Here is a 12,500-nt window from a genome sequence, read left to right as displayed (position 1 = left end):
ACATCATTGCCGTCAGTGCTGCACTTCTTAACGTACCTTACATTGGATCTGTTCGGATCGTGCAGCACGTCTACATGTACATTTACTGATAAGGTCACAAGCGCGCTCTTACACACACACACACACACACACACACACACACACCCTCGCGATCTGTTACCGTTCACACACTGACATGCATCATTTCGCTTGAACGTGGACAATTTCGCGCTTGTCCACAAAATACATTACTTGTGCATCTAGGTGGCATCTGTGACAGCACGGCATTTAGCAACTGTCGTCAGTGTGGAACATTTCAGTGAGTTGCTCAGATATACGACATGTTCGATTGTTCGACATGCATCAGCACTTCTATAAATAGGTTAGACAAAATATAACAGAGAAACTGAGGCTGGCGTAATGTTCGCATGATACAAGCGCACGTGAACACACACACACACACACACACACACACACACACACACACACACACACACACACACATTCACAATCGCTAGTAATCCCCTTGTAAACACCCAGTAATTTCTTAGTAGAAAAAAAAACAAAAACGGGTTCATTCTACACGTACACTTTATGCACATTGGTACATCCGCTCCCTTCGCTATGTAGTCAGTGATACGCGGAAGCAGAAGGCGCGTGCGTGAACACGCACACACACACACACACACACACACTCACACACACTCACACACACACACACACTCACACACACACACACACACATGCATGCGCACTCGACTACGCTCACGAACAGTCATGAACGAATGCATGGAGGCAATCACGTACACTGGCAAGCACCCACTAATGCGCACAAACGCACACCGATACCAGACATAGACGCACACACAAACACACGCGCTCATACACACATCCGCACACACACGCGGGCGCGCGGGCGCGTGCACACACACACACGCACGCGCGCAATACAGTCACTTCATCTGCTGCCATAACTCGTGCTTCTGGACCATTTGGATCTGTTCTTTGGATTATCTGAATATTTTGTCTCAAAGTACTGTAACTTCCACACTGGAAGAGAACGTGCCCTTTGAATGGTGGAGTGGTGGACCAGTAGTAACGTGTTCTCATAGGAAGTAAGAGAATCTGAGCGTATGGGATCGGATCCCACCTGGATTTTCTTCCTCTCAACTACACCTTGAGTGCTGGTCTGGACGCTAGTCATTCGGATCAGACGATAAACCGAGGTCCCGTGTGTAGCAAACACTTAACGTATAAAAAAAAAAAAAAAAAAAAAAAATCACATCGATAGTTGTCAGTGGCAAATTTCCAAAGTAGAATCCTCTCGAATATACGCGCGCGCGTGTGTGTGTGTGTGTGTGTGAGAGAGAGAGAGAAACCTGAGTAAATAATACAGGAAACGAATGATGGGCACCGAAAGGCAGTTCTCAGTCTGCTCTACCCGGGCAGCCTGTTGTGCAAGTGACCCTGTAGTACGCTTGGAGCCTGGTCTCTAACCGAGGACAGGTGCTCTTTAAGTATCCATATAACAAAAATATATGGTCCTAAATCATCCCCCATTGGATTTGTCAGTACTGTTGTTGTGGTGGTTAGTAGTCTCTTCCTCCTCCTTGTCACCGTGTTTGTGTTGTTCATACTGTTGTGTCATACTGGCTTTTCGCTTTTTACTATGTTTTAATGTTCACTGATCTCTGGTATCATTGTTAATCTTTTTCCCCCGATAGGTAACGATTACAATGTTGTTCCTGTGTCAGTACGAAACTTTCTCACTTACACACACACACACACACATATCATGAAACTTTCTCACTTGCACACACACACATATCACGAAACTTTCTCACTTACACACACACACATATCACGAAACTTTCTCACTTGCACACACACACACATATCACGAAACTTTCTCACTTGCACACACACACATATCACAAAACTTTCTCACTTACACACACACACACACATATAACACACACAAATAATGTGTGTGTATGTGTTTAAGATTTTTAAAATTCTGTTTCTCCAGCACAGACGAGTACCCCTGTGGCACAGACGTCCAAACGTCCAAACCCCAAGGACGTTCTTCCTTCCTGTTCAGCCCATGCTGCACTTCTGTCCAGCCCATGCTGCACTCCCGATGTCAGTTCTGGCACGATGCGGTGGACCTTGGGGAGAAACTGGGGTCTGACGGGGTCCTTGTGACGGACTGCAGAGTTTGCTTCTGCAACAGACCTGACTGTACAGCATGGCAGCTGGAACACAGGAGGAGGATGATTTTGTGTCCAGATTTTATTTTGTTTCGAAGAACTGTTGTGTGCTGAAAGGCTGTACGTTTATGTGTATATGATTGTGCTTTCATATCTGTGAAACTGCATGTTTGTTGCATATCTGTTATGCATGTTTGTGTGTATGTGTGAATGTGTGCATTTATTTGCTTATCATTGTTGTCTCTTTTGTTTTTTTTTGTTTTTGTGTGTGTGTGTTGACTTCATCAAGATTATGCGCCTTATATATATTATTATTAGTAGTAGTAGTAGTAATTTTATGTATTTATCTATATTTTTTATTTATTTAATTTTTTATTATTTTTTAAAATTTTTATTTATTTATCTCTTTTTTTTTGTTATTTTATTTCTTGTTATTATGCGCCTGCTTTTTTCAAGTCGTTTAGACCACAGTGTATGACGACAGCCTCAGGTGGTGTTTCTTCTCTGGATGTGTCTATCTTCAGTTGTTTGTCAAGGTCGTTGATTTTAATCACTTCTTTTGGCCGCCGAAAATCCGTAGAATGTCCCAGCCTTTTGAGTCGCACTCCTGAAAGTGTGGAATCATGGAGAACAGCTGGAAGTCCTTTGTTCTTTTCTTTCGACGGAACTGAAGTTGGACTTTTCTCTGCAGTGACATCATTTGTTCTCTGAGAACCGCTGGCCTGTGTCCGTTGGGCGTTTTATTAATTTTTTTAATTTTTATTTACTTATTATAATATAATGTACTAGCCTTTGGCCTTGTTGTCTTAGTCGGCTGTGATTTAGGGGAAGTCCGTCCGGCAACTTGTGTGTGCATTGGTTGTCAGAGTGTTGGTAGTCTTAAGCCACACTTCTGGCTTTGTCATCCTTTCGATAAGTCGTGTGTTGCTTTTCATATTTTGTTCCATTTAAAGTGGTCGTGCCTGCTTGTGACTGCTGATGCCAAACTGTCGTTATGACCTCTAGAACAATGGCACAGTTACGACAGGTCAGACAGTACACGGGAGTCTACTCACTGAATGCGGCATTGGCCAGGCTTTGGCTCCGCCCTCAGTAAGTGACCGCGATCCCTCCAGGCTTTGGTCAGGTGAAGAAACACAGCAGAAACACTGGTCTCTACGCCGGTCTGATGTCGGTGTCAGTACATCTGGTGTGTATTCACTCACACAGGGACAGCGAGCTCGACCAATCTGCTGAGACTCAAACTGTACCCACGAAGTGAACAGTGTGGTATTCCCTCGTGTTGATGATCTGCTGTGACTAGGCTTTATGTTGATGATCTGCTGTGACTAGGCTTTATGTTGATGTCCGTGCTGTGACTAGGCCTTACGTATGTCCGTACTGTGACTAGACCTGTATTCTTGATGTTGATGTCTGCTGTGACTAGGCCTAGGCCTTATGTTGATGTCCATGCTGTGACTAGGCCTTATGTTGATGTCCATGCTGTGACTAGACCTGATGTTGATGTCCTGCTGTGACTAGACCTTATGTTGATGTCCGTGCTGTGACTAGACCTGATGTTGATGTCCTGCTGTGACTAGACCTGTATTTCCTTATGTTGATGTCCTGCTGTGACTAGGCCTGTATTCCATGTTGATTTCCGTGCTGTGACTAGGCCTGTATTCCCTCATGTTGATGTCCGTGCTGTGACTAGGCCTGTATTCCATGTTGATGTCCGTGCTGTGACTAGACCTGTATTTCCTTATGTTGATGTCCTGCTGTGACTAGGCCTGTATTCCATGTTGATGTCTGTGCTGTGACTAGGCCTGTATTCCCTCATGTTGATGTCCGTGCTGTGACTAGGCCTGTATTCCCTCATGTTGATGTCCTGCTGTGACTAGGCCTGTATTCCCTCATGTTGATGTCCGTGCTGTGACTAGGCCTGTATTCCATGTTGATGTCCGTGCTGTGACTAGACCTGTATTCCCTCATGATGATGTCCATGCTGTGACTAGACCTGTATTCCATGTTGATGTCCATGCTGTGACTAGACCTGTATTCCCTTATGTTGATGTCCATGCTGTGACTAGACCTGTATTCCCTCATGATGATGTCCGTGCTGTGACTAGGCCTGTATTCCCTTATGTTGATGTCCATGCTGTGACTAGGCCTGTATTCCCTTATGTTGATGTCCGTGCTGTGACTAGACCTGTATTCCCTCATGTTGATGTCCGTGCTGTGACTAGACCTGTATTCCCTCATGATGATGTCCGTGCTGTGACTAGACCTTATGTTGATGTCCATGCTGTGACTAGACCTGTATTCCCTCATGTTGATGTCCGTGCTGTGACTAGACCTGTATTCCATGTTGATGTCCATGCTGTGACTAGACCTGTATTCCATGTTGATGTCCGTGCTGTGACTAGACCTGTATTCCATGTTGATGTCCGTGCTGTGACTAGACCTTATGATGATGTCCGTGCTGTGACTAGGCCTTATGTTGATGTCCATGCTGTGACTAGGCCTTATGTTGATGTCCATGCTGTGACTAGACCTGTATTCCCTCATGATGATGTCCATGCTGTGACTAGACCTGTATTCCATGTTGATGTCCTTGCTGTGACTAGGCCTGTATTCCCTCATGATGATGTCCATGCTGTGACTAGGCCTGTATTCCCTCATGATGATGTCCATGCTGTGACTAGACCAGTATTCCCTCATGATGATGTCCGTGCTGTGACTAGACCTTATGATGATGTCCATGCTGTGACTAGACCTGTATTCCATGTTGATGTCCGTGCTGTGACTAGACCTGTATTCCCTCATGATGATGTCCATGCTGTGACTAGACCTGTATTCCCTCATGATGATGTCCGTGCTGTGACTAGACCTGTATTCCCTCATGATGATGTCCATGCTGTGACTAGACCTGTATTCCCTCATGCTATGCCCAGGCCTTTGGTCCACTTTGATCGTTGAAAGTAGAGCATTACCAAGAAACAGATCTGTGGTGATGAGCATATAAAACTGGCAGTTTGCAGTTTCAAAATTTGCTGTCGCTATAAAATGATTAAATAAATCAAAAGGAAAATCGCATTTGTGGTATCAAAATTTGCTGTCGTTTTCTGGACGGACAGCTCGGTTTACAGCATGGTTTACAGTATGACCCAGAGGTGCCAGCCGTACCGACCATCTGACGTTGGTTCCATGAAGTACTCCGTGGAAACGTTCACTGTACAAAGGCATAAAAATTATGTAGACGATTTCACGTCAGAAGGAAGAATTTTGTTCACTGTCCCAGAACCCATACTAGTGATTGTAGGCTTTTATTTAATTTTTTTTTTTTTTTTTTTGCATTAAAAGTATTAATTTTTGCATTTGAATTATCGTTTTAAAAGTTGGGGAATGGAGTTTTGCTAGTGCTGACTTGGTTACCTGTCGCTATAAATGAAATGATGCAGAGAAGTGTCCACAGAAAGTTGTGCAGAGAATTTTGAAATGGATTTCGGGGTTGGCATCTGAGTACACATGCTGTGGTATCTAAATTTGCATGGGCACGTAGAGTAATACATCGCGCTTTCAAAGTGGACCAAAGGGGTTGGCTGGTCCAGATACCAGTAGTTTCCCTTGGCCTGTAGGATGGTGAACGAAGCACATCGTTATGGGGCAAAAGCTCACCGGCAATGTTTGGCATAAGTGCTTTAGTGGTGGAGAATGCTTTTTTTTTTTTGTGTTCAGTAGTTTTTTTGAAACGTTACCATGTTCGGGTGTTTTAATGCTAATTGATTCATTACAATCGTTTTTGTAACGTTTCCGTGACTTGTCCATTGCCGGTGAGCTTTTGTTCGGTTCCATTACCCATAGTGATGTGTTTTCGTTCAAACTGCAGTTTTGTCCTTTTGATCGTGCGAGATGTGTTACCACTGCTTTTTCCTCGGGGGAAGAAAATAAACAGGACTCTTCATGGATGCCGAGTGTCTGTAATTAAATTCAGAACAAACAAAAAAATTACTAGGGGGAGGAACGGCCGAATCATGAAATTGGACTTAGTATATATTGCGTCGGTCTTTCCTCCCCCTTAAAAAAAAAAATTATAACAGCACAAAAATTACGAGTCATATTTGCGTTCAAAAATTTTTATTTGATAATTTAAAATGACACAAACATCAAGCATGCAAACATTTTATTTTAAACAATAAAAATATAATTTTTTTTTTTTAAGGGGAGAGGACGGCCGATGCACCCAATATATACTAAGTCCAACTTTGTGAATCGGCCGTTCCTCCCCCAAGAAAATCACAATTGCAAACCTACCAAGTGTCACTGAAGCGGCCCCCCCTTACAGGCGGGTTCAGGTACGGGTGCTAGTCCCTCTCCGGGGAGAGCGGCCCGGAGTTAAACGTTAAATTCCACAGCTGAACACGCCATTGATAGAACGACCCAGTGGCCTCCACCCTCCCGACACTATGCAATCTCACAGCCACGGGGGGACCACTGAATCGTCCACTTCCAGTGGCAATTAAAGTTAACCTTCCACAGAAAATTTTCCACTCGCCAGACAGACACGGAACGCGAAGGACTAGCACCCGTACCCCCGCATAAAATGGTGGATGTTCGGAAAGCGAAGGGGAAGACAGGTTAAAGGCGAGAGGAAAGTACACCAGCCTGAAAACGTGTGCGCGCGTTTAGGATCTCACACCAGTAGACGTATTAAAAAAAACACCACCACCAAAATAATAAAAACAGTTGCTTATCCACTTTACACACACAGGCGCGCGCGCGTTTTCAAGCTGGTGAACGTTCCACTGATTGATACCAATGTCCCAACTCCCCTCTTTTTCCAAACATTGCTAACATATTTACATACAAACTTATTTTTTGAAGGGGGTGGGGTGGAGAAGCCGGGATTAGGGGAGCTGCTGCAGTTCCAGTGTCAGCAGTCCACGGGGAACCGTCAGTGTGAGGTTCTGCTGCTGAACCAGGTTTGGTAGTGCCAATTCCGATTCAACGAACGCAGGACATAACCTATACCCACTAAGACCCCTTTCACTGGAGACAATAATCGCTTGGTCACATAGCGTGACTAAGACTTTTGACTGCAATCACTGAAGCAGATAGCGTGACCAAGACTGTACACAATTAAATCACTTGAGATTGCGTGACTGACCGTTTACTGGAGAGAATAACAGCTTGGTCACGGAGCATGACTGTGCGTCAGCCCCAGAGTGGAGACGGCCCTTCGACAGTCCCCCGTCACTCTGCCCACGTTATTCTGGCATCGTCCAATCCAGTTACATCAATACTCCGCCAGTGATCATCAATTGACACCCCTCAGTAAGATTTGGTGGGTATCATCAAAACCAATACACAACCAGGTCTGTGTAAAACCGAACAAACTCGAATCCACACATCAGTGCATCTCCCCTTCAAATGCTGGCACTGTCAGAACTTCTGACAACACACACAACTGTTCTCTCAAGTTGCCCGCACTACACAGGTCCGTCAAGTGGGGGTTCGAATCTCGACAGTTCATAACACAGAGTGTCACGGTTCATTACAGAGCTTCACACGTGGAATACAAGACCATGTTTTCTGTCTGGAAGAGATGCCGTGACATCCTGACACCCAGTCTGTCTCGGGGATTCAGAACGGAATGAACCACTTGCTCACACTGCATGTTCCAGTCCAATGACACGGCGCACCATTGTGCAACACGATGCAGGACCGTCGCGTTCCTGGTCTTCACACAACAGGGTCACTGTACTGTGCATGTTGGACAAGTGGCATTTCTTGGTCGAGAAGGCAGACAGATTTTTCCTTCGTTCGTCTCCCCAACATGTCTACACTGACCGACTCCACAGGTTGATAGTCCATTCCTATGCAGCACATTCCCCATACACACAAGTTCGCCAAACAGACTGTTGCAGTTCCCAGGATCCAATCTCGCCTGGGTTCCATCTCAACGGTACCTAAGTGGTGGTCTGGGTACAAGTATTTCAAACGAGACGATCAACTTGGGTCATGTGTGCAAGCATGCAATAAACGATATTTTACTCTGATTCCCATTAACCCCCCCTGCCCCTCCCCCCTCCCCGCCCCCCACCCCCACCTCATCCATGTGTGAATGGTGACTTGACTTTGGTCGGGAAAGGTTAAAAGTGGCAGTAAGGAGAGTACTGGGTCTCGCCTTCCTCTGCCGAGCTTTGGACACTTTGAAATATAAATTCATTGCCGCTATGACCGTAAAGATAAGACCATTAACTTTTTTTTTTCTTAACTTGCTGACAAAACAGAGGATGGCGTTACACCAAAACTCCTGTTCTGAATTTCGTGATAGGAAAAGTACTACGCTAAAAGTTTTCACAACAATAAAATCTTTTCAGGAAACTGATGACTTTACACAAATAAAAAGCGAATGGCAGTGAAAGATACGATGTTTCCCACACTGTCAGTGTCTCCATACGGACTGACAACAGATGACCACATAATCATCCAGTCTCAATTCCCCCTGGTCTTCCCTCATTACAAAACGGCTGCTACAAGGCGTGCAGCCCAAGTCTCTGTCCCACATGTATCATCCCGATTTGCCTGTTCCTATTTCACCTGTGCTCGATTCACCGACTACTGAATTGGTGATCCCGATGCGCCTATTCCCAGTTCGCCTACTTCATCCCAAAATAGATTCAAATAGACAGGGAAAGAAAAAAACGGCAAAGTTTCACAACACATACACACGATGCATTTTCACGCATGCATACATTTTTTTCAGCTCATGTGAATGTGCATAGCAGCATACGTCTGAAATGTAAAATTTAATGCATGGCGCGCCGTTCATGTTTGCTGCTGTGTGCCTGTCTATTCTGTTGCAATCTGTCCGCCTCTGTCGCCGGTCTGAGCATTGGAAAATGAACGCAAACCTTTTTCAATGCTCATCCATTTACGCGCGCATGCGTTCGTGTGTGTGTGTGTGTGTCTGTGTCTGTGTGTGTCTGTGTCTGTGTGTGTCTGTGTGTGTGTGTGAAGTGTGCGCGTGTGTGTATGCGTGCGCGTGTTTGGAAGAGAGAAGAGAGAAAGGCGGAATAGGCGAAACGGGAATGGCGGGTATGTAAGTGGCCGCACCATCCGAACTGGTGACAAGTTCTCTAATACCTTCCCGCCCCCTTCCTGCCCTCTTCAAAGAAGTCACCACAGTTTCTATTCCATGCTTGCCACACACGATGCCTGACACCACTACCGCTGTCCACACCGCCGGACTGGGGTCCTGGTTCCCTTCACAAGGCCACAGGACCTCCAGGTCAGCACGTGATGCCAGTCTGCTGCCAGTCTTACAGTGTGCTTCCTGCAGGCTGTATCAGGGTCACTGACCGTACACTGTCTGCACAGTGAGCCAACTTCCATGGACAAGCGGCACGAACCTGTACGCTACATACCCCTCAACAGCCACAAGAAACAGGCCACTATGTCAAGGCAGAACTGAGATGACTGGCACAAATCTGTAGAACACAATCACTGGAATCAGTTCTTGGGGAGAGGCGGGGGGTTCATCTGTATCCACATGACGGAGGTCTGGTTGCTTCCACGGTGTCCCGGGTCACAGCTGTAGGGTCCATTCCATTCTGATGCATCTCCTCAGGAGGCTCCCATACTCTGCTTTCATCTCTGCACAGTAAGTAGATAACAAAACAATCTATATGAAATGATAAAATCCATTTCATGAATTAAAATTATTTTATGAATGAAAAAAATACTTAAACATGTTTTAAATATGTAACATTTTTTTAAAATCTGTATGAAAGATAAAATCCATTTCATGAATTAAATTTTTATGAATACAAAAAACTTAAAATACTTATGTTTTACATGTATATAAAAAATTAAATATATATATATATATATATATATATATATATATATATATATATATATATATATATATATATATAAGAAGCAAATAAGCCGGTAAGAACTTTCATTAAAAAGGTAAATAATTTTTCGAAATGTAAGTATCGGGTTTTTCTCCTCTTTATTTCTATATATTTTTCATTTTATCTTATCTCATTAAAAAAAAAATTGTCTGTTTATTTACTTGTTTATTCATTTATTGTTTACTTTTGATCATTCATGTAGTTGGAATGTGTCTGGTCAGTGGTGACTGGTCAGTGTGGTGACTGGTCAGTGTGGTGATCACTGGTGACTGGTCAGTGTGGTCATCAGTGGTGACTGGTCAGTGTGGTGACTGGTCAGTGGTGACTGTCGGTGTGGTGTCAGTGGTGACTGGTCTGTGTGTTCTGGTGACTGGTCTGTGGTGACTGGTCATGGTGGAATGTGTCAGTGTTGGTGATACTGGTGACTGTCAGTGTGGTGGTCAGTGTGTGATCAGTGGTGACTGGTCAGTGGTGACTGGTCAGTGTGGTAGATGCTGTGTGTGGTCATGTGTGATCAGTGTGACGGGTCTGGTTGTCACTGGTCAGGTGGTGATCAGTGGTGACTGGTCAGTGTGGTGACTGGTCAGTGTGGTGACTGGTCAGTGGTGACCGGTCAGTGTGGTGACCGGTCAGTGTGGTGACTGGTCAGTGGTGACTGGTCAGTGTGGTGACTGGTCAGTGTGGTGATCAGTGGTGACTGGTCAGTGTGGTGATCAGTGGTGACTGGTCAGTGTGGTGACTGGTCAGTGTGGTGATCAGTGGTGACTGGTCAGTGTGGTGACTGGTCAGTGTGGTGATCAGTGGTGACTGGTCAGTGTGGTGATCAGTGGTGACTGGTCAGTGTGGTGATCAGTGGTGACTGGTCAGTGGTGATCAGTGGTGACTGGTCAGTGTGGTGATCAGTGGTGACTGGTCAGTGTGGTGATCAGTGGTGACTGGTCAGTGGTGACTGGTCAGTGTGGTGATCAGTCAAATGACAATCAACACGAAGAGGGGGGAGAAAAAAAAATCCAAAACCGAAAGTAGCCTTGTGGGAATCAGTTATCCTCTGCGAACTTACACTGACACACCACTGACCAAGCACCCCCAGGCTGACCATTCCGCTGACCAGTGATGCCGCCAGAAACACAGAACCAACCGTCATGTACAGACTGACCTGTGGAGAACAGCGGCCCTTCACTGACGGGCAGCTCGTGCTGTGGAGCTTGCCCTGGATGACAGGCGGCGCTGTCCCGAGGGGAGCTGCTCTCCGGGTCCGTCTGAGTGTCGGTTCAAAGGTCTGTCCAACAGTACAACACTTCAACATCAACAACAACAATAATAATGATAATGATAATATACTTTTATTATTACTGTTTTATTATTATCATTACTATTACCATTATCAACATTATCACCGTCATCATCATCATTATAAACGAATCAATATTACATGGCATAATACTGCGCAGTGCAGTTCATTGTACACACTCCTCTCACACAAATCATGCACTGACACCACACACACTCTTTACCAGAACAGTCATCTGCACTCACGCACAGCCTATAACATTGCTAAACGGGAAAGCTTGTGGCAAAATAAACGCACGCACGCAGTCACCACACACACACACACACACACACACACACACGTGCACGCGCAAGCGCGGCGCGTCGATGTCATGTTTCAGTACAGATCCTCGTGAAATCTCTTGAGTGCTGATTTCGATTGTGCGAGATGTCCCTCGAAATGAAAGGGAAGTAGGCCCGTTAATTCCTTCAACCCTGAGAAGAGTTGTCAAAATGTAGTTCCGTCCCTTGAAATGTTCCTGCGATGTGTCCTTTTTTACGTTAGTTTCTTGAAGTTTACAAACCTGCACTTTGCTGCGCACTGAGGATTATGGACAATCATTCCAATTTATCTATGGCAGTGACTGCGATTATGAATATTATCTATTCTCACGTTGAATAGAAAATAAAAACAAGTTTTGCATTTTTTTTCTGGTTTTATGTTCTGCGATGTGTCAGTGTTTACATTATGAACTGAATTAGCAATTTAAAGAAATATTGAAACAGCAATTACAAACATCAAATAATGTCATATCATAGCCAAGGGTATAAGGAAAGAACTGACTAAAAATCGAAAAAAAAACCCACGAATGAATGGTCTAGTGAACCTACCAAAGAAAAATTGTGCCTCAGCATACGTAACAATAATAATATACTGTTGCAAACACACACACACACACAGATTATATATATCTATATATATCTATCTATCTATCTCTCTCTCTCTCTCTCTCTCTCTCTCTCTCTCTCTATATATATATATATATATCTATATATATATATATATACATACACCAGTATACTATCATCAACATCATCATTATCATCATCATCGATCATCATTATTATTCTAAATGCA

The 12,500-nt window shown here is 44.4% G+C and overlaps 1 protein-coding gene across 1 annotated transcript in view; it reads left to right on the top strand.

Annotated features, from left to right (window-relative positions):
* LOC143285230 (uncharacterized) overlaps positions 1–2,449 on the top strand; it is a 3,703-nt gene extending 1,254 nt beyond the window's left edge. The window contains exon 2 of the mRNA XM_076592482.1: positions 2,009–2,449. Within this exon, the coding sequence (XP_076448597.1) occupies positions 2,009–2,303 (295 nt within the window). The 3' untranslated portion in view covers positions 2,304–2,449. The remainder of the gene's footprint in view (positions 1–2,008) is intronic.
* The last annotated feature ends 10,051 nt before the right edge of the window (positions 2,450–12,500 follow it).

This window comes from Babylonia areolata, chromosome 8 (genome assembly GCF_041734735.1).
Source record: "Babylonia areolata isolate BAREFJ2019XMU chromosome 8, ASM4173473v1, whole genome shotgun sequence".
Lineage (NCBI taxonomy): Eukaryota > Metazoa > Mollusca > Gastropoda > Neogastropoda > Buccinidae > Babylonia > Babylonia areolata.
Note: the sequence above shows the minus strand (reverse complement) of the source record. Positions and strands in the feature narration are given on the sequence as shown.